General features: G+C 36.0%; 1 protein-coding gene across 5 annotated transcripts in view; it reads left to right on the top strand.

Annotated features, from left to right (window-relative positions):
* The window catches only part of PROM1 (prominin 1), a 58,719-nt gene that overhangs the window by 33,942 nt on the left and 3,705 nt on the right, over nucleotides 1-21,072 (top strand). For 3 of the 5 annotated variants that reach the window (XM_079307422.1, XM_079307424.1, XM_079307423.1), the window contains 17 exons: nucleotides 2,132-2,221; nucleotides 3,504-3,721; nucleotides 4,020-4,094; nucleotides 5,033-5,096; nucleotides 6,856-7,015; nucleotides 8,897-9,049; nucleotides 9,890-10,013; nucleotides 10,426-10,529; nucleotides 10,960-11,044; nucleotides 12,248-12,394; nucleotides 12,642-12,713; nucleotides 15,055-15,147; nucleotides 16,209-16,262; nucleotides 17,668-17,748; nucleotides 17,837-17,905; nucleotides 18,450-18,542; nucleotides 19,739-19,854. In XM_079307422.1, coding sequence (XP_079163548.1) covers nucleotides 2,132-2,221; nucleotides 3,504-3,721; nucleotides 4,020-4,094; nucleotides 5,033-5,096; nucleotides 6,856-7,015; nucleotides 8,897-9,049; nucleotides 9,890-10,013; nucleotides 10,426-10,529; nucleotides 10,960-11,044; nucleotides 12,248-12,394; nucleotides 12,642-12,713; nucleotides 15,055-15,147; nucleotides 16,209-16,262; nucleotides 17,668-17,748; nucleotides 17,837-17,905; nucleotides 18,450-18,542; nucleotides 19,739-19,854 — 1,798 coding nt within the window. Of the gene's footprint in view, nucleotides 1-2,131; nucleotides 2,222-3,503; nucleotides 3,722-4,019; nucleotides 4,095-5,032; nucleotides 5,097-6,855; nucleotides 7,016-8,896; nucleotides 9,050-9,889; nucleotides 10,014-10,425; nucleotides 10,530-10,959; nucleotides 11,045-12,247; nucleotides 12,395-12,641; nucleotides 12,714-15,054; nucleotides 15,148-16,208; nucleotides 16,263-17,667; nucleotides 17,749-17,836; nucleotides 17,906-18,449; nucleotides 18,543-19,738; nucleotides 19,855-20,932; nucleotides 21,002-21,072 lie in introns of all 5 variants that reach the window. The other 2 variants (XM_079307420.1, XM_079307421.1) reach the window with 1 other exon arrangement.

The raw sequence follows: 21,072 nt of genomic DNA, 5'->3' as shown, positions 1-21,072 counted from the left end.
ATAGTATTTCCCGAAATAAAAGTATTTTATTGAATTATTATCCAATAAGTCAGGCTAATATTTTATTTTCCTTTTCAGTTTTGGAATGTTTGGAATATTTTGGAATATTTGTCCTCAGTTTTTAAACTGGAGTCAAATATCAACGAACAGAGCTGCTAGCAGTTGTGTTAGTTCCAATGAGAGATCTCTGTTTATTTTTCTTGTTCTACCTTTGTCCTCTATTTAGCTGGAGGTATAAGCTTATCTTCTTTCTAAAGCTGCTTAATGTATTTGCCATTTCAGAGCAAGCAGTTGAAGAGCAGGAGATAAAACTTGAAGTAGAAATGCTGCACTTTCCCCTTTAGCACAGTTACAGTATGAGGCATCACCTTTAAAGCCCTCAGTAAGAAAAAAAAAAAAAAACAATGAGAAAACCGACTTTTTTTTTTTTTTTTTTTTTTTTTTTTTTTGTAATTTAAGATCCACTTTCCAAAATTCCCAATACAAAGGGATGACAGTAATCAGTGCACATAATGATTCAGGGTACATTGTTACCAGGTGTTAATAAATGCATCCAGGTGTGCATTGTTGGATTCAAGGGTTGTTGCTGGGATCAAACTGTGCATCTGTGGCATTGTGTGACTTACAATAAATTAATTCTCATGCCTAGAATATCTGCTTCTCTGTAGGTTAAAAATGTATATCAAAGTAGTTTTCAGTTCAGCCAACTTGGCATACCCTGAGGTTAATGTGTCTTGTCTGTGTAAGGCATTATTGCATATTGAATATGCATGTGAAAGTGGTACTAGCAGTAGTTAAGTAGTCTTCCTACCTACTTAATTCTCAGCGGGAACACTCTGGTCTAAAAAATAGATGTAATCTTTAAGTCTCTGATAATAACAATAATAATAAAAAATTGATGTTTGTATTCTGAGTATTAGCTTGAAGCTTCCCAGCCACTCCAAATTGAAACTTCAAATTAAATGATTGTTTGTTCTCAAGGCAAATTTATAATGTTAGCTAACAGAACCTAACGGGACTGTGATGAGAGCAATCATCAAATAAAGATAGCTTTTATTTTCTTGAAATACCAGAAATAACTGTGTGACACTTGGTTACAGAAGGATTTTTTCCTAAGGGAATCAACAGTAGCAGAAATCTCTAGAAAGCTGTAGAGAGTTCAGTTTGCCCACCCTAAGGAAATGCTGAAAAGTGTTTTCTGCTTGGTAGAAATTCTCATCCCAAGCCAGACATGATAGTGCTGACAGTAAGGGATGCTTCTGTACCATGCAGCATTCCCATCCTATCAAAAGGAAAGCATCTGAAAAATCAGTTTACTGTGGTCTGGAAATGGAGAGGACCTGCTGATTACCTAAAGGATGGGTCACATTAAAATGCTTCACCCAACTCTACTCAGTGTTTCTCTGTCACTTTGCTGAGCAAAGGTTCATTTCTGTTTGTGGCTGGAGGGTTTGGAGGTGGGGGTAGCTGAGCTGTGAGTGTCCATGCTGGATGTACTGCAGGAGGGTGCAGGGGCTTAATGTGCTTAAGGGATTTCAGAGCTGACTGCCAGGTCTGACTTGTGGGTGACCTTGATGTTGCTGGATACATGAGGAGCAGGAAAAAGGAAAGGAATCCACATTTTAGTTTCTCTTTCTCTATGAAAACACAGTGTGTAGTGAAAGAATGTGCCATAGAATTCCTGTCTAGGTGCTGGACCTCCTCAAGATAAATTGTGGAAAAAAATCCTATTTCCAAAATAGTAATAAAAGCAGTGGGGTTTGTTGAAACTCAAGTGTGTCTTTACCCATGTAGTCAGGTGTTAATGAATACTTTCTACCATATTTTGATTTACTTCTTTCATTTATAGGCAGCTGAAACAGAACTGTGTCCCTGCATTATCTTCTGTCACTTAAGTTCTGTCAGGCCTTAGAAAAATTTCAGTAATATACATATATTTATTCATATGTATATGTAGGTATAAATGAAATTGTATATATAATATATATATATAAGCATGCATATATGTATCTGCATAATACATGTATTTGTTAAATTAAGAGTATAGCAACAGGTAGTTTGAGACAGTTTAAAAGAGTTTAAATTGAGGTGGTGTATAATTTGTTGGGTTTTTTGTCTCTCCCTACCACAGATGTTGGACCTGTGCTTGGAATCAGAGTTCAGGAACAGCTGGGAAAAGAAGTGCGTCCTGCACTCGATGCAGCTCTGACAATGGCAGGAGGTAAAGATGTGCATGTTGGTGTAGAATGTTCTGTTGCCATGGTAAAACAGGCACAGCATGGGATAGCTTTGTGCAATACCATAAGTCAACTTAGCATTTTTCTACATGCCTGGATATTTCATTCAAATGGAGGATTTCAGACATCTTAAGATTTATAAATACATTTAAAAGCTAAATCAACATTTATAGGCTATTGTTGATACTTAGTTTTAGCAGTCTTTGAATAGAGAAGAAATCTGAATTTCCTCCCTCTGGTTGCTGTCCCTTTCTGTTGAATGTAAGGGAGACTAGGAAAACTGTCCTTTTAGAGTTGTATAATTATTATAGGCATAACTATTTGCAGATTAGTCTCTAGCAGGTCAGGGATTTTTTCCTGTGCACTGCCAGGGTGAGAGTACAAACCAGCAGTTCTTCATTATATCTTTGAGTTTGGCATTGCTCATTCTTTAGAGAAAATTCCCTTTAGAGAAAATACTTCTTTATTATTTTTCCATTTAAGGCTTCTTTTTTCAGGAATCAGATATATCTTACAGAGCAAAGAGAAGGGATCCATGAACTTGAGTCACTTTGGGTTTTTTTTTTGTTTTTTTTTTATACCCATGAATTCTTTCTCATTCATTTGTCATCGTTCTCCTTTTTTTTTGCTTTATTTCTCTTATTTGTCTTGAAGTCAAAGTGGAAAGGGCTATCAAAGGTAAAAACCACGTGTATTGTGTATTCTTAGTCGTGTCTGTGTGGTTCTTTGTGTACTAAACACCTGTTCAGTGTTTGGGGTCCTTTTCATTTTCTTTTGTTTGGTGCATTTGGGATGGAATCTAAAGCCAGACAGTGTTGAACACTCAGTAATGCTTGGCTGATGGAACATGATCTCCTTACCTTTCATCTTGCAGCTATATGATTTGTGAGTTGGATTATAAGGAAAATCCTGAAAATACAATTTGGTGGATATAGGCTTTTAGTTTGTAATGACCAAGTGTTAAGGTTTTTTACTGAAACCACAGAGGAAGGAGAGATAGAGGTTAGAAAAGTAGGAAGTGGATGAAATCTCAATAAAAGTAACCTGAACACATCAATTACTCTGTAGGAAAGGATAAGTAGTGTATTTTTATATGCAGTAAGTACATATTCTGTGCTAGAGGGTTTTTGTGAGAGGGAGGCAATATTTAAATCAGTATCATTAAGAAGATCATATGATTTATGCATGTACACTTTCTCTTCTTGTCTGTATCTATAGGCTGCTTTCTAACAAAAGTGTTCTTTAAAATATTTCCCATGTTTGCAGCCATCAGAGAAACAAAGGAAGCACTGGAAAATGTGAGTGTCTCTGTAGAGGTTTTGCAAGAGGGAACAGAGAGACTTCATGCCAACTTGACAGAAGTTAAAATGCACCTAAGCAACACCCTCAATGACTCTGCGTGCAATGCAGCTCAGGCTGCCTCAACTTGCAATATTATCAAGAACTCATTAGGGCAACTGAGCATCAATGCCAATTTTAGTGGGGTAAGATCTTTTAATAATATTTTTCAGACTCTTAAACTGTGATTGCCTTGACTAAGCCCCAGTAGTATTTCTGCAGCTCAGTGGCTTGGTGTGTGCTGGGGGTAGTGAAATAATCTGCCCTCCCAAAAATGCTGAGGGTTAAGCTTTGCTTTTATACAGCAGAGTTTTCACAGGTGTTTAGGAAGATTCTCCTGAAGATCACTTTAGTTTCTTTACCCTCTCTCTTAACTTTGAAATATTTACTGAATTAGCGAAATAGCTATTTTGATGTAACTCAGTCATGTTTTTTTCTTCCCAGTTGCCAGGTGTGAGCTCACAGCTTGCAAAGGTCAATGATGTCCTTAAAATAGACCTTTCTAGTCTGGTTCAAAAGGTATGTTTCTTGACAGATTTTTAAACTGTTAATGAATAAACTGGGATATGTGTATCACTTGTTTCCTCTTTGTTTCTCAAGCAGAATTCTTTTGTTGCCACCTCAACCTGCTTCATGGTTGGATATCTCTCATTGTTTTGGCCAAGATTTAACACTTGAAAATATGAATGTAGTGCTTTGTATCTCCAGGATAATAAAAATTTAAAATGTTTTGCAAGTTGTCTGCTTGAATGAACAGTCCTTAAAAAATGAAAAGACGGAAACATGGATGCAGTAGCATGCTCTCCACTTTTTGGTTCAAACTAAGAAGGGGGTTGAGACCCCCTTTCTGCTGCTGCAGTGATCAGGCTTGCAGGGAGTAAGGCTTCAAGTATCTACTGCAGTGCTTTCTCCTTTCTGTCCAAATGAGCTACTGAGCTTGGTCCCCATAGTGTAGACCCCTTCTTTCTCCTTCTCACTGAAGAAGGCATTGCAATGCCTTTAGAGGCAATTGGATTTCATTGTTTATAATATGCATTTCATGTTTGGAAGGCATAGGTTTGGAAACAGGAGGTGCTCTATAGACTGGTACAGGGTAACTCCTTTCACTTGGTGAATCTTCATATGTGTGTTTCTGGCTTTAAGATGAGCTAGATCTGACAGGCAGCAAAGTTAGAAATATCTCTGACTGTTTCATATGTATTTAAATATAGATTTTTTTTCCCCCCCCCAAGTAATATTCTGGAAATAGTTTCTGGAAAACTAAATCTGAAATACGCTTAGAGTTCCTATTTGGTTTTTGCCTTTTCTAATATGCAGTGATAAAACCATATTTTTCTTAGTATTGCCATCTACATTTTAGTATGTGTGTACTTTTGATTTTTGAATAAAAGGAAAAAAAACTGCAAGCAGTTTGACAATGAGAAATATGCCATAATTTTTTCCCCTTTTCTTCTTAGGGTTATGCAGCATTTAATGATACTCCAGACTTGGTGGTGAATCAAACCAGGAACATTTTATCAGGTGACGACAAACTAACTTTTCACTTTCTTTAATGTTTTTGTTTCCTTTTATTGGTAATACATTTTCTTGGCTAAATATCATTAAAAATGGAAATGTGAAACTTTTTTTTTTTAAATTTAGTGCCAGAGTTAAAAAATGTAGAAAGCAACTGTGTTGTTGATGAGGACTCTAAATTAAATTTAAAAATAGACCATGTGGTATTTTATGGAGGAGTTTTATCTGTTAGGCTTTTTACTACTCAAGTAATGAGAAATCTTGGGATCCTCACTCCACACTAATGCATTATTTGGTTGAAGAGCTAATTTTCCTTGACCTATGTGTTTGTGACTTATTTAGGAGTGTGATTTAGAAAAGCTGACCCTGCCTGCTGCTGTATGAAAATGTGCTGGATGGCAAAGTGGAAGTGGATATATGCCTTAAGGATAACTTAAATGGCTGTCTCAGTTGTTTTGTTGCTTAGGCTTTACACTTTCTGCTCTTTGACTGTACCTGTATGGCAGTATAGCATATGTATACTAATCTGTTTCAATTTTTGTTCTTGCATTGTGGACCTGTTCTGCATTATATATAAGCAGCTGTTCCTTGTAAGTTTTTCTGGTTTGTTGTTTTTTTTTTTTTTCTTCCTCTCCTGGGCAAATTAAAGCACAGTATAGATATAAGCAGAGTGTACTGTGTGAATTTGCCTGTAATGAGCCAGTTTTCTAAAACTGATATTATGCTTTTCATTAGGAAATCTCGAGCAGATTTACTAATTTTTCATATCTGAGATGTGTAAACACAGACAAAGCATCTTAATTTATCTATTTATAAATTGTTGGGGCTTTGTTTGTGTAAAAACCGAGTTTGAGTTACAAAAGCAAATAAGATAAGTAGGTTTACTAGAAAAAAGTTGCACTTATCTGTAAACTGCTAAAACAACTGTGATTTGTTACCTGGTTGGATATGAGGAGTAATCATCAAAAAAAACAAAGGCTTGTCCAGTTGTGTTTTGAGAGAGAAGGAAGTGTTGCCTACTACAAAATTACAGCCTGTAGTTACACATTGTGCTTTTTCAAGTATGTTTCTAGTTGAAGGAAGGGAAGAGTATAGAGAAACTTCATTTTACACATAAATTATATGTATAGTAAGTGAATTAATCATGTCTTTGTGTATTGAAATAGTGTCTCTGTAAGCTATAGGTAGAGGGTAGCATGTTTGGTCATAATCTGAGGGGAAAATGGCTTAATGGATTGTTACCTCAGGAGTGTTGCTAACTAATTGGAATCAGTTTATTTAAGTAATCTCTTTTAATAAGATGGACAATAATCAGTGTAGGTTTTCCATATAGGCAGTCCAATTTCTTTCACAGTATTGTGTTCCCAAGACATGGAGTTTAAATAGATTTTGTTCTTTGTAAACTTGGTGGCTAATTGTCTTGCTTAGTGTTGCCATTTGCAATATTGCATGAAAGGCAAGATTTAGGTTGGCTAGATAAAAATTGACACATTCATTATATTAAGAGGAAAGAGGAAGAACTTTGGCTCCACATCTGCATCTTGAATCATTAAACTGAATGCTAAAAGCAGAGTGTGCATTTTGAAATGCTGTTGTGCTACTTTGAAGCTTTATGCTTTTGTTGCCTGCTTGTGTCTTCCTCACACTTGTCTTCATGGCCTGCTTGTTACATGTGGCAAATGGTTTAATAGCATTTTATAATGGATATGTGGAATGTAAATTTCCTCTGTGGATCTGTAATAGTGAAATATGTTTGTTCTTTTAGATATCAAAAGTGTGCTTGAATCCATTGGTTCAAATATTACTACCTTCACGAGAGCACTCCCTGTTCAGAAGATTTTGGCAGATTTGATGGTGCATCTTACACAGACTGAGGCATATGTTCAAGATTATTTTCCAATAGTGGAGCAGTACGATTTCTACAGGTATGTACCAGAAAGAAGGCAGGACTGAAGCACTACCTGTTGTTAATACTTTGTCATTTTTAATATTCTGTAAAGGCAAGTAAACTGTTAATGATGAACACAATGAAGGAAAGATGTGTAGAGAAGTTGTTTGATACTGGCATTTTGGAAAAAGGGAAAAACACATCTAATCACTAACTGACTGCTGTTTCACCACAGAGCAAGAGCTAATTTCTACTCTGTAGACCATCAGGTCTTTTTCAGGGAGGATAGATACAGGTAGATGTCAAAGACATAATGCCCAAAGGAACTGATTATTTCATAAGGCCAGGATGATTTTTATCTGCTTGCTGGTAAATTGTGAGGGCAGAGGACCAGTGAGACCTTGAAGCCAATCCATTGTGACTTCACCTTTTGTACTGCAGAACAGGAGTAGCAGGGATTCTGTTGTATATCTTTGTGCACTCATGCTTGCCCCTACTAGTGTAGTACTGGTCTTTTTGGTTGATTGTACCTTGAGACAAATGCACTTTTTGAGACTTCTGTATCTCTTATTGTTGAGTAACCTCGTATTTTGACATGTAAAGCTTTTAATTTCAATACAATCTGTCTTGGTCCAGATTTAGTAACTTCTGTCCACAAACCCATCAAATTCTCCCTACATTTTGTTTAATACTTTAGTTGATTTTGTGACCAATATTTGCTTCTGTGTTTTTGTCATAAGCAGTCTCACTGCTACAAAATGTGTATTGCTGACTTTAATTCTGTGATAAATAAAAGTGAACAGAAAACTGAACTTCTAGGTTTTTTTATCTGACAGTTTTTGTGATGAACCTTAATTTGACACTTTTATTGATATTTTCATTGAAGCTCATATTGCATTTAATCAAATAAATATTTTGTTTTATTCTGCTACAGGAGATTATATCCCATCTATACAACACTTAAATACCTGGTTTTGTCAAACCTAGCCTAGCAGTATTTCAAGTACAAATGAAACCAATAAGCCCGTAGTTCTCCAAATTACTTTCCAGCTATTTCTTTCTTAATTGCAGGTGCATTATTTGTAGTTCTTAATAAGTGTTCATTTATAAATATGCCTGTCAGCATTCATGTTTTTCTTTTTATTGGCTGTAATGATCATGCAGTATTTTTTTTACAGATTTTTCTTTACAAAAGTGCAGGGAGGAGTAAAGGGAACTTAAAAAATAAAAACCGAAGAAGTGACAGCAGAAGGGAGAAAGAAGTGCAGAGGGCATTGGGAGAGCATGAAAGGATAGATGTGTTGTGTGAATAAATGGATATGCTTCAAATATCTGGACAGATAGAACTGTTACGTGATGTAATCAATAAAAATGAAATTTAATTTCCTGTCCATGATTCTTCTCCTGATCAAGTTCCATTAACTGTTCCATATGTTGAAAGCAGTCCAGCACAGACACATGAAGCCTTGGTTTTTACAGTCTTAAATGTAGTTATTTACAATTACAAACCTAACTCAGTGTGCAAATGTTAGTAAGCCTCACAGTAAGAGCAATTATGTACTTCAGGACCAATGGCCAGTCCACATTCCTAAATTTCTCCATTTATTCTTGAATAAATTGCTGTATGAACATCTGCTTCTTCTAAGTAATTGTTTGCTGCACTTGGAACACTTTGATGCTTCAGCACAGTTCACCTGTGTTAACTGGGGAACACCTTTTTCCTGTGTGAGTGTGTGCTGGCCCAAAATACATGCTAATGTAAACAAATAAGTTTATCTTTGCTGACACTGGTTGCTCAAACAGAACCACAAGTGTGGTTCTGCTATATTTGGGAATATAGTATTGCATGATGTCTCCTGAAGGTCCCCATGTGTTTTTCTTGTGAAAATAACCAAGAACTTTATCTTTTATTCCTTAGGTGGCTGGGTTGTCTCATTCTGTGCTGCATGTTGGTCCTGATTCTGGTCTTTTACTACCTTGGATTGCTGTGTGGCACCTGTGGGTATGATAAACATGCTTCTCCAACAACCAGAGGCTGCATTTCCAACACTGGAGGAAACTTTCTTATGGCGTAAGTTACACTTACCAGTGAAAAGGAAAATAAAGGTAGAAAGTTGGTTTGGTTGAGTTTTTGAAGTACATAGCTATGAAAAGAATTTGATTTGTTGCCTAGGTTTATCTGCTGAGAAAGATAGGAATATTGATTTCACATACTTGCATTGAGGGACTTGGGGATTTGAGGTTGTTCTTTCATTGAGAATCAGTGCTGAAGGATAAAAGATCTGAATTTGCCATTAGAAGGCGAGTGCTGTGGCTAATGAATTTCTGTGCAAGTCCCTTTGGAAACTGCAAAAACTGCGGACAGGTTGTAGAACATATTAGAGGAAATTCATAACTTTCTAGTAGACTTGGAATATTTGTTCAAAGTTTCAAAAGAAGCCATGCAAGAAGACAAGAAACACTTGACCTGAGAGTGTTTCTGGATGTTTGGGGTTGAAAAGTGCCTAGGAGTGGGTTAATGTCATTTCTGCTGGGTACAGGAGAAGATTGCAATTTGAAAGTCTAAAACTTTTTTGAGAGCTCAAGGCTAGAGAGTTGAATTTTAAAAAGAAAATTGTATGGTTTTGTCTCTTAAATGTAATTCTTAACACAATTTGCATTCACAATGCTACTGTGAGGTTTCAAATGCATTTTAGCTGAGGACTTTACAGGGCTGAAACATTTAAGGTGTTTCAGAGAGCAAGAACATATTTGGAAAACAGAACTATTTCAACCATCAATCATTTTTCATATTTCTGTTATAACTGCTAACTGTTGGCTTCACTGTTGCCCCAAGTATGTATGTGTGTATGTATATATGTATACACAATGTGTTTTTATAAAGCAAAAACTTACTCAACTTCTTTTTCAGTGGTGTTGGATTCAGTTTTCTTTTCTCCTGGGTGCTGATGATTGTAGTGGTGCTCACTTTTGTCACAGGTGGAAATGTAGAAAAATTGGTCTGTGAGCCCTTTGAAGATAAAAATTTATTCAAGGTGAGGTTATTCACATTATTAAACAATTAACAGAATCTGCATGAGTCCCAATGGTCTTGTCTGCTCTGTATAACATATCATTTTTATAGGATACTTCAAGTGAATTTGGATCTGGTTTTACTTGCTACTTACAAACCAAATAGAGACATTCATCCTTTCTTGGTTTAATTTGCTTTGCAGTATTAGTGCTGCATGGCTGTCTTCCTTTGGAGACAGACTTTTTTTATTCAGTTGTTCTTTGGTAATGGGGAGCTTTAATATTCACTTTCCGCACCAGAGAGTTTGAATTTGCTGTTTTGCTTGTATTTTTGTTAGTGGGTGATAAGCTTAGATGTGGTTATATGTCAAAAGATCACATGAATAAATACATAAACTTGAAATTATAGTAACATTACTGAATTTTGTCTTCTAGGTCTTGGATACACCTTACCTACTAAATAAGCACTGGAAAAACTATCTTGCTGGCATCATCTTCAAAAATCCAAATGTTAACTTGACTTTTGAAAAGGTGTACAGGTATTAGAGTTATGATTAATGTTTAATTCAGTTCATATTTAAGTCTTCTATTTCATTCAGTTTATACATACTGTTTTTGTGGTATCTTCTATGCTTCATATTTTGAGTACATCTAAAAATTGCACATGTTCCAGAAGACATTCTGGTTATAGTGATTCACAAGCAAAACCAAATTTTTCCTATATATGAGTTATTAGAGATAGTCAGGATGCTACTGTATGACAATACCAGTCAAGCTAATTGATAAAATAATTTGCATCTTTCAGAAACTGTTAATCACTTCTCTTATTGTCTGAGCTTCAAAAATATAATTAGTATTTTGTTTTCTAAAGGACTGATTTTCTTAGAATAAGAAAACATTTTAATAATTCTGTTAGTATTGGTCCTCAAGGTGGTTTTTAGGCTGATCTGTGTATTTGTATTCTTTCAGTGACTGCAAGGAAAACAAAGGAATTTATACTTCCCTTCACCTAGAACATCTGTTTAATATCAATGAGCTTTTAAATATAAGTGTGGTAAGTAAAGAAACTGAGTGAGTGCATGTTTCTAAAGGATGTTGGCTCTTGAAACACCATATAGCATGTCTGAGTTTTATGGTATTTCAGATTTTATACACAAAACATCCTACAGGGAGGCAGGAGCTGATCAATCTAATCTGAAAGAAATAATTTTATTTACAAATAAGGTATTTTTTTTGTCAGGGAAGTGGGCCAGGGAGGATTTTCTGATGTGCTTGTTTTAATGTTCTGATAATATGTTTGTTTTAACTTTGAAATTTGTGTGGAAGGTTGAAGTATATCTTCCAAAGACTTTATGGTGTTCAGTGACAGTCTTCTTTTTATATAAACATCTGTCTGGGTGTGTTCTTTCATTCCAGTCAGATTTATGTTGATCCAGGATATGATGTACCTTGATTCTAAGAATTATTCTAATTTTGGTTGGAAGTAGTTGGGGTAAAATAGTCTTTTCAGTTAAGCTCTAGTGATATATCATTGCACTGTCATTACAGGACTGTACTAATTTTGGGGTTGCCTGTAGTACCTTTCTTCGTTACAGAAACCCCTTGGGGATTGCTCCATTTTGCCAGGGACTGTACCCACCTGATAGATACAGTCCTGCCCTAGGTTAATAGACAATGTAAATTAATAGGCAGGTTCACTAAGAGGGAAAGTTACTTTGAGTTTCCACAATGGACTAATGGAGGAGGCTGCAGAGGAAATCAGGTTTTCAGATTCCTCAACTGTAGGTAGCTCTGCAGCCCCTGCAGGTAACATAGGTTGGGTGCAATGCAGAAAGGTTCAGGTAACAATAACCAATCACCTTTAGTCACCACTAAAGGTATTTAGAGGACTCTCATCCAGTCCTGTGGCAAGGAGTGTTTGTCCTGGCCACAACTGAGATACTGACTTTTCTAGATTCCTTACTTAGGGCCAGGGGTAGAACTTAACATTCTTAAAGGATAACGTTTCCTGGAGGGATGTTAGTTAAAACAGAATGGAAGGCAAGTAATCCATTGCTGTGAAAGAGAAAAAGGCAGATTAGAACATGGCCTGAACATTAGAACATTAGAACATTAAACTAATGTGAGCAAAAAATCAATGTGTGCTTCTTCATGGAAGTGAGGAGTCAGCAAGAGCAGGATACTTTGGGCAGAGGCTATAGCTTGAGTATGTGCTGGTTGCAAACTACTTTTGTACTTTCTTTTGTTTCTCTCTCAGTATACAGAAGATGTAGCACTTAAAATTGAACACATTCAGATAAACCTCAGCAAAATCATTCTGCTGGATGAAATTGGGAAGGAGAATCTTCTGAATTTCAGCTCCTCGGGAATAGATGGGATAGACTTTTCAGCATATTTGACAGAGGTGAGGCTGTACAACTACAGACATGACTGGCACAAAACATAAAATAAAATGTTTGTTTACCAACAGGCAAAACACCAAAATCTGCTTTTGTGTGAAGCATCATATTTTGGAGGTTCAAACAAGTTGGGAAAAAAGCACTTAAGTTAATAAATAAGAGTAGACAGAGTAGGCATTATAGTTAAGTGCAAACTGTCTGTAAATAAAATAACAACATACTCCTTTTCTTACTGCTCACATTATGTTTCAGATCAACAAAAGTGTTACGAAGGTTGATCTTCTCTCATTTGCTAATGATTTAGAAGCAAGAGCAGACCAGCTGGTAAGTTCAATTCAGCAATATAATCATAGATAAAATATATAATTTGTATATCATATAAGGATTAATACATAGCAAAGTAGACTTTATATGGGGGAATTTTTGTACTTCAAACATTTGCATACCTGGTGCATTTAAGAAAAAACATTGAAGAAAAGCGTTGCATATGAGCTGTATTTTAAATGTTACCAATTATTGGCTTTTGTATACTCTTGTACATTTTCTGCTTTGAAAGTGTATTTTCTTAATTCTACTCTTTGCTTGTGCAATGAGGGGAATGGTCCATTTCAGTATTTCCTATTATGGTCTTTACATTTTAGGGTCCCAGTTGGAAAAAAAATTGGTTGGATCATGATGGAAAAAAAATATTTGAATTAATTTTTTTCAGTTCGTGAGCAGGAGATTTTTTAATTAGCAACAAAATTAATACTATGGCAGCTTGTAAGGACTACAGTGAGAACTGAAGGTCCATTGTGAATGGAGAATGCACAAAAAAACCCCTGTCTTCTCTGAAGGGCTTTTTGAATGCAGAACAATGGTCAGAGGGTATTGCTACAACATTGCCCACAGTGAATCTGTAAGTGGCACAGATCTGCATTAACAGACAGTGACTGTTCAGTTGATCTGTTTGTTATGCATGTCCAGGTCAGGTCATACCCACTTTTCAGAATGAGTGTCATGGTTTGGATGGTGGCCCAAGACAGATTCTTGCACTGTGATGCACACTGCAGCATAACAGAAAAGCTACATTGCACATCTACTACAATTTCTTGGATCACTGAGGGACAGAGCAGAGTGAGACCATCTTGTTCGAATATCTGTCCCCCCTCAAGTGGAGGAGGGCACTGGGGAGGCTCCTGGTGTGTTCCTTCCTCCTCTTGCATCATTAATCTTACTTGTTGCTGGGTTTTTTGGTTTGATTTAGGGTTTTTTCCTGCCACACGTGCACTTTTGTCAAGGTTAGACAGCTCTTAAGTGAGAGCTGGGATTTTTCAAACATAGTTCCATAAAGGAAAGTGTAATGTGCTGGTAGGTTGCTTTCACTATTTTTTGTAGAAGACTCTTAAGGAAGCATCAGAATTGAGAATAAATCAGACATATAAAAAGGAATAATTGTGTAAATAAGTGAATGTGTTCACTGTTACAGTGTATGTTTTTCTTTCTTCCTTTATATGCTATTTAGTGTATCTATGAAATGTCTTTAAAAAACCCCAATAATATAATGTATTGTAAAATTCAGATTGTTAAAAAAAATCGTACTGGTTTCCAAGGTAATTTTATAATCTCACTTTGTTAGTAGTGATAGCTCTTAGAACCAAGTAAAAATAAACTAAAAACTTACAGAATTAATTAATTTTGGGTGTCTAGTTTGCATCTTTTGGCACCTTACACAAAATTTAATGTAGCTTTTTAGACTGTAATAAAACTTGGATCAAACCAAGGGGTCAGGGTATGGAGCAAGGAGCAATACCACCAACATATGGTGTTAGGTAAATGGATTCACTTTGTCAATATGGGAGGTGAAGCATCTTGAAGCTGCTCAGTGACCAGCTGAGTGAACACTTCATAGGAAACAAGCACATCTCTGGGCACTGAGGGCTGCCATTGTTATTATTACACCTCCAAAATTGAGTTAGCAGTGTGGATTCCATGTGTATGCAGGGAACCAAATGGTTTTGCCATCAAAAGTAAATGGAAAACAAATTTATATCTGAGAGTAAAACCAAATTTTATGCTATTTGGCAATGGGCATGAGCTCCAGACAGGCATTTGGGCTTGAAAATCCCAACAGAAACTCATATCTTCTGACTGAAAGGTGGGAGCCACAAAAATAGGAAATGCCCTTCACAGGTGTCTTTTTCAAGTGACTGTCTGAAAATACTTCAAATTCTGTGCCCCTCAGAAGGAAGAGGGTGCCTCAGGGTGATGTCCACATTTCCAAAACAGAAGCAAGTACCCATGACTGGGAGATGCTTGTCCCAGCTGGGGTGCAGTGCTGCAGGGTTCTTGCAGTTTGGCTTGTGGCGAGTGCGTGGGAGATGTGCTCACTCTTCTGTATGTAAAATTACTTAGTGCATCATGTGAAAATTCCCTTCAGTTAAATCTGTCCTGATAGTGTTATAGCCAGAAAAGCAAGGTAGTGTGTCTGCTTTTATTGCTGAAGTTTGAATTATTAATTCAGTGTTGGTTTTTTTTTCCCTCCTTGTGTTGAGGAATTCATTTTGCTATGTACCATTTTTAGCATGAGTTATTCTGGAGTGGATGTGTAGCTTTCATTGTTTTTTGCTTTGTTGGAAAGCTTTGAAGTAACTGAACAATACTGCACCATTGCATCTTTTTGCAGCCAAAAGGAGCACTGGAAAATGCCTTAAAAGGACATGCAAACAACATTCGAATGATTCATAACCAGCAAGTAGTTCCACTGGAGCAAGCTATGGTAAAACATTAAAGCAATACTGAAACATACTTGTAGAAAATACAAATCTCTAAATCTCTTAAAGAGGTTAGAAAGGTGGACTTCAATGAGCACAGATTGTATCAATGAAGAGTAATCTGGCTAAAGTATGTATTATATAGTTTTCTTAGTTAAAATACTACCATTTTATAATGCTGTCTAAAAAAATTGCCTTTTTCTTCCCCATTTTTTTCTATAGCTATTTGTGATTATATATGAATAGAAGAAGCAGCAGGAGAGAACTTTATACAACTCTTAACCCTAAAGCCCCCTAAATCACTCATTTTCTTTTTTGCTTGTCAGTGGTCTTCAGTAATAAAAGCCATTATCACTTTGACTCTTATTTCTTGGAGTTAGCAGTCAGCTAATAGTGTTGGAATTGGAAGCTCCTGGGAGTAGTATGTAGAGCCAGTCTTTTTTATTGATGCTATGAAAGGTGCAAAAGACCTGATTCTGCTTTATTTTGACACAGACTTGGATAGTATCAAGCTGTGAATCTCCTGCATGTTAGGTGTTGCTTTTTCCTCTACATAACATGAAGACTTTTAGTTTATCCTAGAATCTGATCTTGTGTGTCTGTACCACTTACAGAGAAATGCTAGGTCTTCTGGTCCACTCTGATTCTATGCTGTTCTTTCCCAATTAACTCCTAATTATTCTCATCTCTTTTTTCTTTTACAAAAACTGACTGTCAAGAAATATGTTAAAGCTAGGGTAAGTGCTTTTTCCCTTCAGAAATTGCACAGTATATAATTCTCTGAACTTGGGGTCTGAGTATAACTGTTCCATTTTCCCTCCAATCTTAGTTTATTGCATCTAACTTGAATTAAATCAGTGCTGTTGATGGACTACTGATTCAGTTATTAAACCCACAATGTATTGATTTTAATGCAGTTGTTGTTGCTGTTGTATACAATGTGATATGTATTATTAATAACAAAATAATCTATAAAATATCAAAGCATGAATATAAGCCTAAAACAGGTGGGCTCTTACCTATAGTAGTGACTTGAAGCTTTTTTTTCTCCCCTCCTTTCCAATAGAGCACTTTAAATCAGAGCATTAGGTTACTGAAGAGGACATCATCTGAACTTATGGTAAGCTGTTCTTTCTGGCAACAGGAGCTTCTTTGTATTTATGTGCATATGCAGGGCATATATTTTCAGTACAGTTTTCTTCTATTTCTAGCTGTTCCATTATTGCAAGAGATTGTAATGCATTGAGGAAGTAATCTGGATTTAGATCTCTCTTCTACATAAAATGAAAAACTAAAAAAAAAAAGAAGATTTGGGATGGTTTTGAGAGTATGAATTGTAAACTGAGCTGTAAGGTGATAAAATAGGCTTCAGTACCAGTCAGTATAGTGTGTTACTCATTTTCCTCAGAGCATAGGGACTTCTTTTCTAGAATCCCTGAAAGCAAAACCTGGGGGGAACAAACAAAAAACACAAGGCAAAAGTACAACTTAGAAAAGAGATCTTTGTGATTAACATCCTTAACCATTTTTTGTTCCATGCCCAGCTCCCACTGGGGTCTGGTTTTTTTAGGTTGTACTCATTACCCTTCTGGTTCTGCACCATCAGCCTTGCTCTGGATTCCTAGATCTGTGTAGAGGCTTTTCCAGGGCAGCCCATGTTTCCCCTCTAAGTAGTGCCTGCACCACAGTGAGACCAGCTGGCTTCAGTCTGGCAGAGAGTGAGCAATAGGATGATTGCTTTCCTGGAAGTAAAGCTTTCAGCCACCAGCCTGACTTGGCTCTGGTAGCAAGACTCCAGCCACGCTAGTGGCATTACAGCTTTATAAGAATTACCTGCCTTAGTGCTTCTCATTGCAATTTTCACCCATCTACAGCAGCACAGTAGTTAGATATCTGTTAGAATCTGTGATTTGAAACGGGGTGATACTGAAAGCCATGACATGAGGTGTTTGTAAGGAACGGGTGATATTTGACTCTAAAGGATATTTAAGAAACATCTCTACATTTTCAGGCTCTGTATACACTGTCCTTTGTGTGTGTTCTGTGAGAGAATTTATGGGGTTGTGCATACATTGAAAAAACATATCAGTCCTTCAGGTAATTGATTAGGGGCATATTCTGGCTGTACAGAATCCTACTTCAGCCATCAAGAGTTGTTGCAATGGTATATGGCCCACTGTTTTCTTCCTGTGCACTTTGTGTGTCTGTAGTGTATATGCAGACATTGGTTTAAGGAAAGAGAGTGGGAGATAACTTATCCAAGTATATAAATTAGTTATGTAGGTTTGAGGACAAGATACCATGCCATAATCACTGACACATCACTTTTCAGAATGAGACAATATTGAGATGATCATGAGTCCTTTGGCAGCTCGGGTTCTGTCTGGAATTGCATTTTTTGTCAGGTTTTGACAGGACAGTGATGCTGGTTTATCAAGAGAGTAGATACCTGGCAGTGGCTGTAGAACCATTGCAACAGCCTGGAGGGGATTTGTTTATATTAAACAGCATCTCTTTCTGTCCAGGTTAAGGTGAAAAATGTCATTAGTGCTGTTAATGCTGCCCAAAATCTCATAAATAACAACGCTTCTCAAGTTATTGTGCAGGTAAGCTCTATTTGATCAAAGTACATTCATTTATGGTGTTAGGGAGATAGAGATTAACTTGCTTTTGTTCTCTTTGATCTGGTCCTAGGAGACAAAAAAGTATGTGGATACCATAATTGGCTACTTTGAGCAGTACACTGAGTGGGTCAAGGAGTCGGTAAGATGCATTTACTTTATTGAGAGATGCTGTGTTTAAAAATAAGAAATTTGAACAGTATTAGTAATAAAATCAATAATAATAATAATAATAATAATGTTACTTTGATAGCCTGTTTATAGTATCAGGTTTTAATGCATTTGTACTTACTGTGAGTGGAAAAATCAGTTTCCTATAGTTTTGTTGTATTTTCAAAATGAAAATGATGAATTGTGTTGGTTGGAATGCAGTACAAATTTAACAGTATTATTTTCAGGGCTGGCCTGAAATCCACCATTTGTGTTAGTACTGTACTGAACCTGAGCCTGCATAGTTCAAATTGATGTTATTAGCATCTTGTTTTATTTTTCTCTTCAGCTACAGCCTTTGAAAAAGTACACTGATGTTTAAAAGCCTTTCAGTTGATAGCATATTTTACTGTTATTTATTTTGAATTTGGATAAGGGTAAGACATAACAATTTAGTAAACTATAACAGTAAGCAAGTTTAGAGATTCTTTTTCTGTTAGGTACTTAAAACTGTAATTTTTTAATTTTTTTTTCAGATTTCCATGGAAGTAGCAGCATGCAAGCCTATTGCCAATGTGATAGATACAGCAGTAGATATTTTTTTATGCAGCTATATAGCTGATTCTGTGGTAAGAAACATTTTGTTACTCAGAATTTGGGCATCAAGGGGAAAATTCCTTGAACATACATCTGTGTTTAATTATTCTGGCTAGACTATTCTGAAGTAAGATAAAAAAGTATCACATACAAAGTTATGCAAGGAAAATGTTCTGCCCTGGATCAAGTCCAAAGACAAACAAACCAGTGCTGGACTTTCTAGATTTTCAGTAAACTTAAGCTTCTATTAGCAGAAGTTCTGTAAAATTAACTGATTCTGCACCACCTTGAAACAAAAAATGGAAAAACAAAGATCTGAAGCTTCATCTGTAACTATTGATAACCTTTAGGTGTGAGATGTGGGCCGGAAGTGAGTGGAAAATACTAAGGAAAAACTTTTTCAGGTATCTTTCCTGAAATCTAGAAAACCTGAATGAGTTTTTATCACTAGACTTGTATCAGACAGATCTTGATTAATTTCTGTGTTTCGGAGAAGTAGCAGGATAGAAGGGCAATATTGACTTTTTCATCTTGCCAAAAGAACTTGGAAAAAGGACAGCATGCATTAGAAGTAAAGTAAGACACCATGTGCCTGGAAAGTATCTAGAATGCCTCCTAACATACTTAACTTTATGGCACTTTCAGTCAGATCCTAATCACACTACCAATAATACATGTAAATCAGTCAAAGCCAAAACACTCTGGCCTTGATAATGCTTAACCATGAAATGTTTGATCTGGCTAATGCTTAACCATGACAATCTTGTAATCTATGTTGTACTCATTGATTAGCTCATACATTTCAGAGCTTCTGTTCTCCTTTGTGAGGGCATTACCCATCTGGTGAGAGGTGGTCCTTGATTTTCCTGATGATAGAACTTAGCTGAGTCGCTTGGAAGTCAAAATGCCTCCAGCCAATACAAATGCCTCCAGCTAATACAAATCAAATCTCAAAAATCATCATTTTAACACCAGGTGATAACTCAATTCAGCTGTATAATAATTAAATTAGTTATACAAATAAGGCTGCAGGTTATAGTTTACAAATTATAAAGTGCCTTGAGAAAGTGCTGGAAACTCGTATTTTGACAAGAGCTGCAATAACTAATTTCTGCTGTGTTTTTTGGTAATAATGGTTAGAGTATCAGGGTGTTCAGTACTTTACTTATTTTTAATTAGTTTTCTCCATTACCTTTTTTCCTTGATTTTATTCTTGCTTTTGTTACAGAATACCTTCTGGTTTGGTTTGGGAGGCTCTTCAATGTTTCTAATTCCTGCCATAATTTTTGCTGTAAAACTCTCTAAATACTATCGTAGGATGGATACAGAGGATGTTTATGATGAGTAAGTATATATTCCAAAATAAGCTAAATGGTAAATGGATTTTTCTAGTGTTTCAGTGAAGGCTCTCTAATTCTTAAACCTGTCCTGCCAGATTAGAACTGCATGTTCATGTGTAATGGTGCAGATTGGGGTCAGTGCCTGCAAAGTGCTTCATGCAGGTGGCCTTTGCTAGCCTGGACTTGCCATGAATGCAGATAGTGCTGGCTCTGACTTTGAGAATCTTATGTCAAAATGAGGTCTTCAGAGCTTTGTGAGCAGCATTTATATAAATCACTTCCAAATGTGCAAGTCATTAGCTTTGCTAAGTAAGCTGTTAAAGTGAATTGTGCCTGATTTTCAGTCTCCTTGAATTAATTATTTGCTTTCTTGCTGTCTTAGTTATTCCTAACCAGTCTTTCCTTTTTCAATTGCAGTTCCTCTGTCTCAGGGACTTGGCATTTTACTTTATGATAACTATTCTTACGTATTTTCCTATCAGTTTTTTTACTGTTTTCTTTTCTGTTCCTTGTTTTTTGCTCATTGTTCAGTTAGCCTGTGCACTGCATTTCTCCCATTCCACAGTGGTTGTTTTTCATTGCACATTCACAAGTCAGTAGAGCAGAAGCAGGCATGTACAGCAGAAATTACTCACTTATTAGTGTCTAGTTAATTACTCCTCCTTTTCTGTGTTTTTTAGTTTTGAAAATATATCCATGAAAATGTAAGACATTTTTACTGATATTTATTAAATTATTTTGTTAATGTGGGAGGGTTTATATTTTTAATGTAACTTGTTACTTCAAAATAGGTAACATGTTCTGTTTCTCCAGACTTGATAGATTATATTAGAGTCTCCAACTCAACAAAATAGAAAAATAATTTATTGATTTTTGGAGGATATAAAAATACTATAAAATATAAGATTATAATTATGCCATAACTCTTGAATGTTACAAAGGAAAAGTTATATTCTATTGTACAGACACAGTTTAACTTTGCATATAATGCCATCATCCATGTCCATGTCTTAGAAGCCATATTGTACATAGTGCATCTTATAGTTAACATGGTCTTTCTTGGTATATTTATTTTATTACAGTACGGAAAATGGTAATAATGGTTATCATAAAGAGCATTTATATGGTATACACAATCCTGTTTTTACAAGGTAAACCAAGTCTGAAACTGCATGCCTTCATGTATCCTTACTTCAGCTTCTCTTTTAATCACATTTCCAAT

The sequence above is a fragment of the Erithacus rubecula genome (assembly GCF_903797595.1).
Source record: "Erithacus rubecula genome assembly, chromosome: 5".
In the NCBI taxonomy this organism is placed as follows: domain Eukaryota; kingdom Metazoa; phylum Chordata; class Aves; order Passeriformes; family Muscicapidae; genus Erithacus; species Erithacus rubecula.
This window is presented reverse-complemented; position numbering and strand designations above follow the sequence as displayed.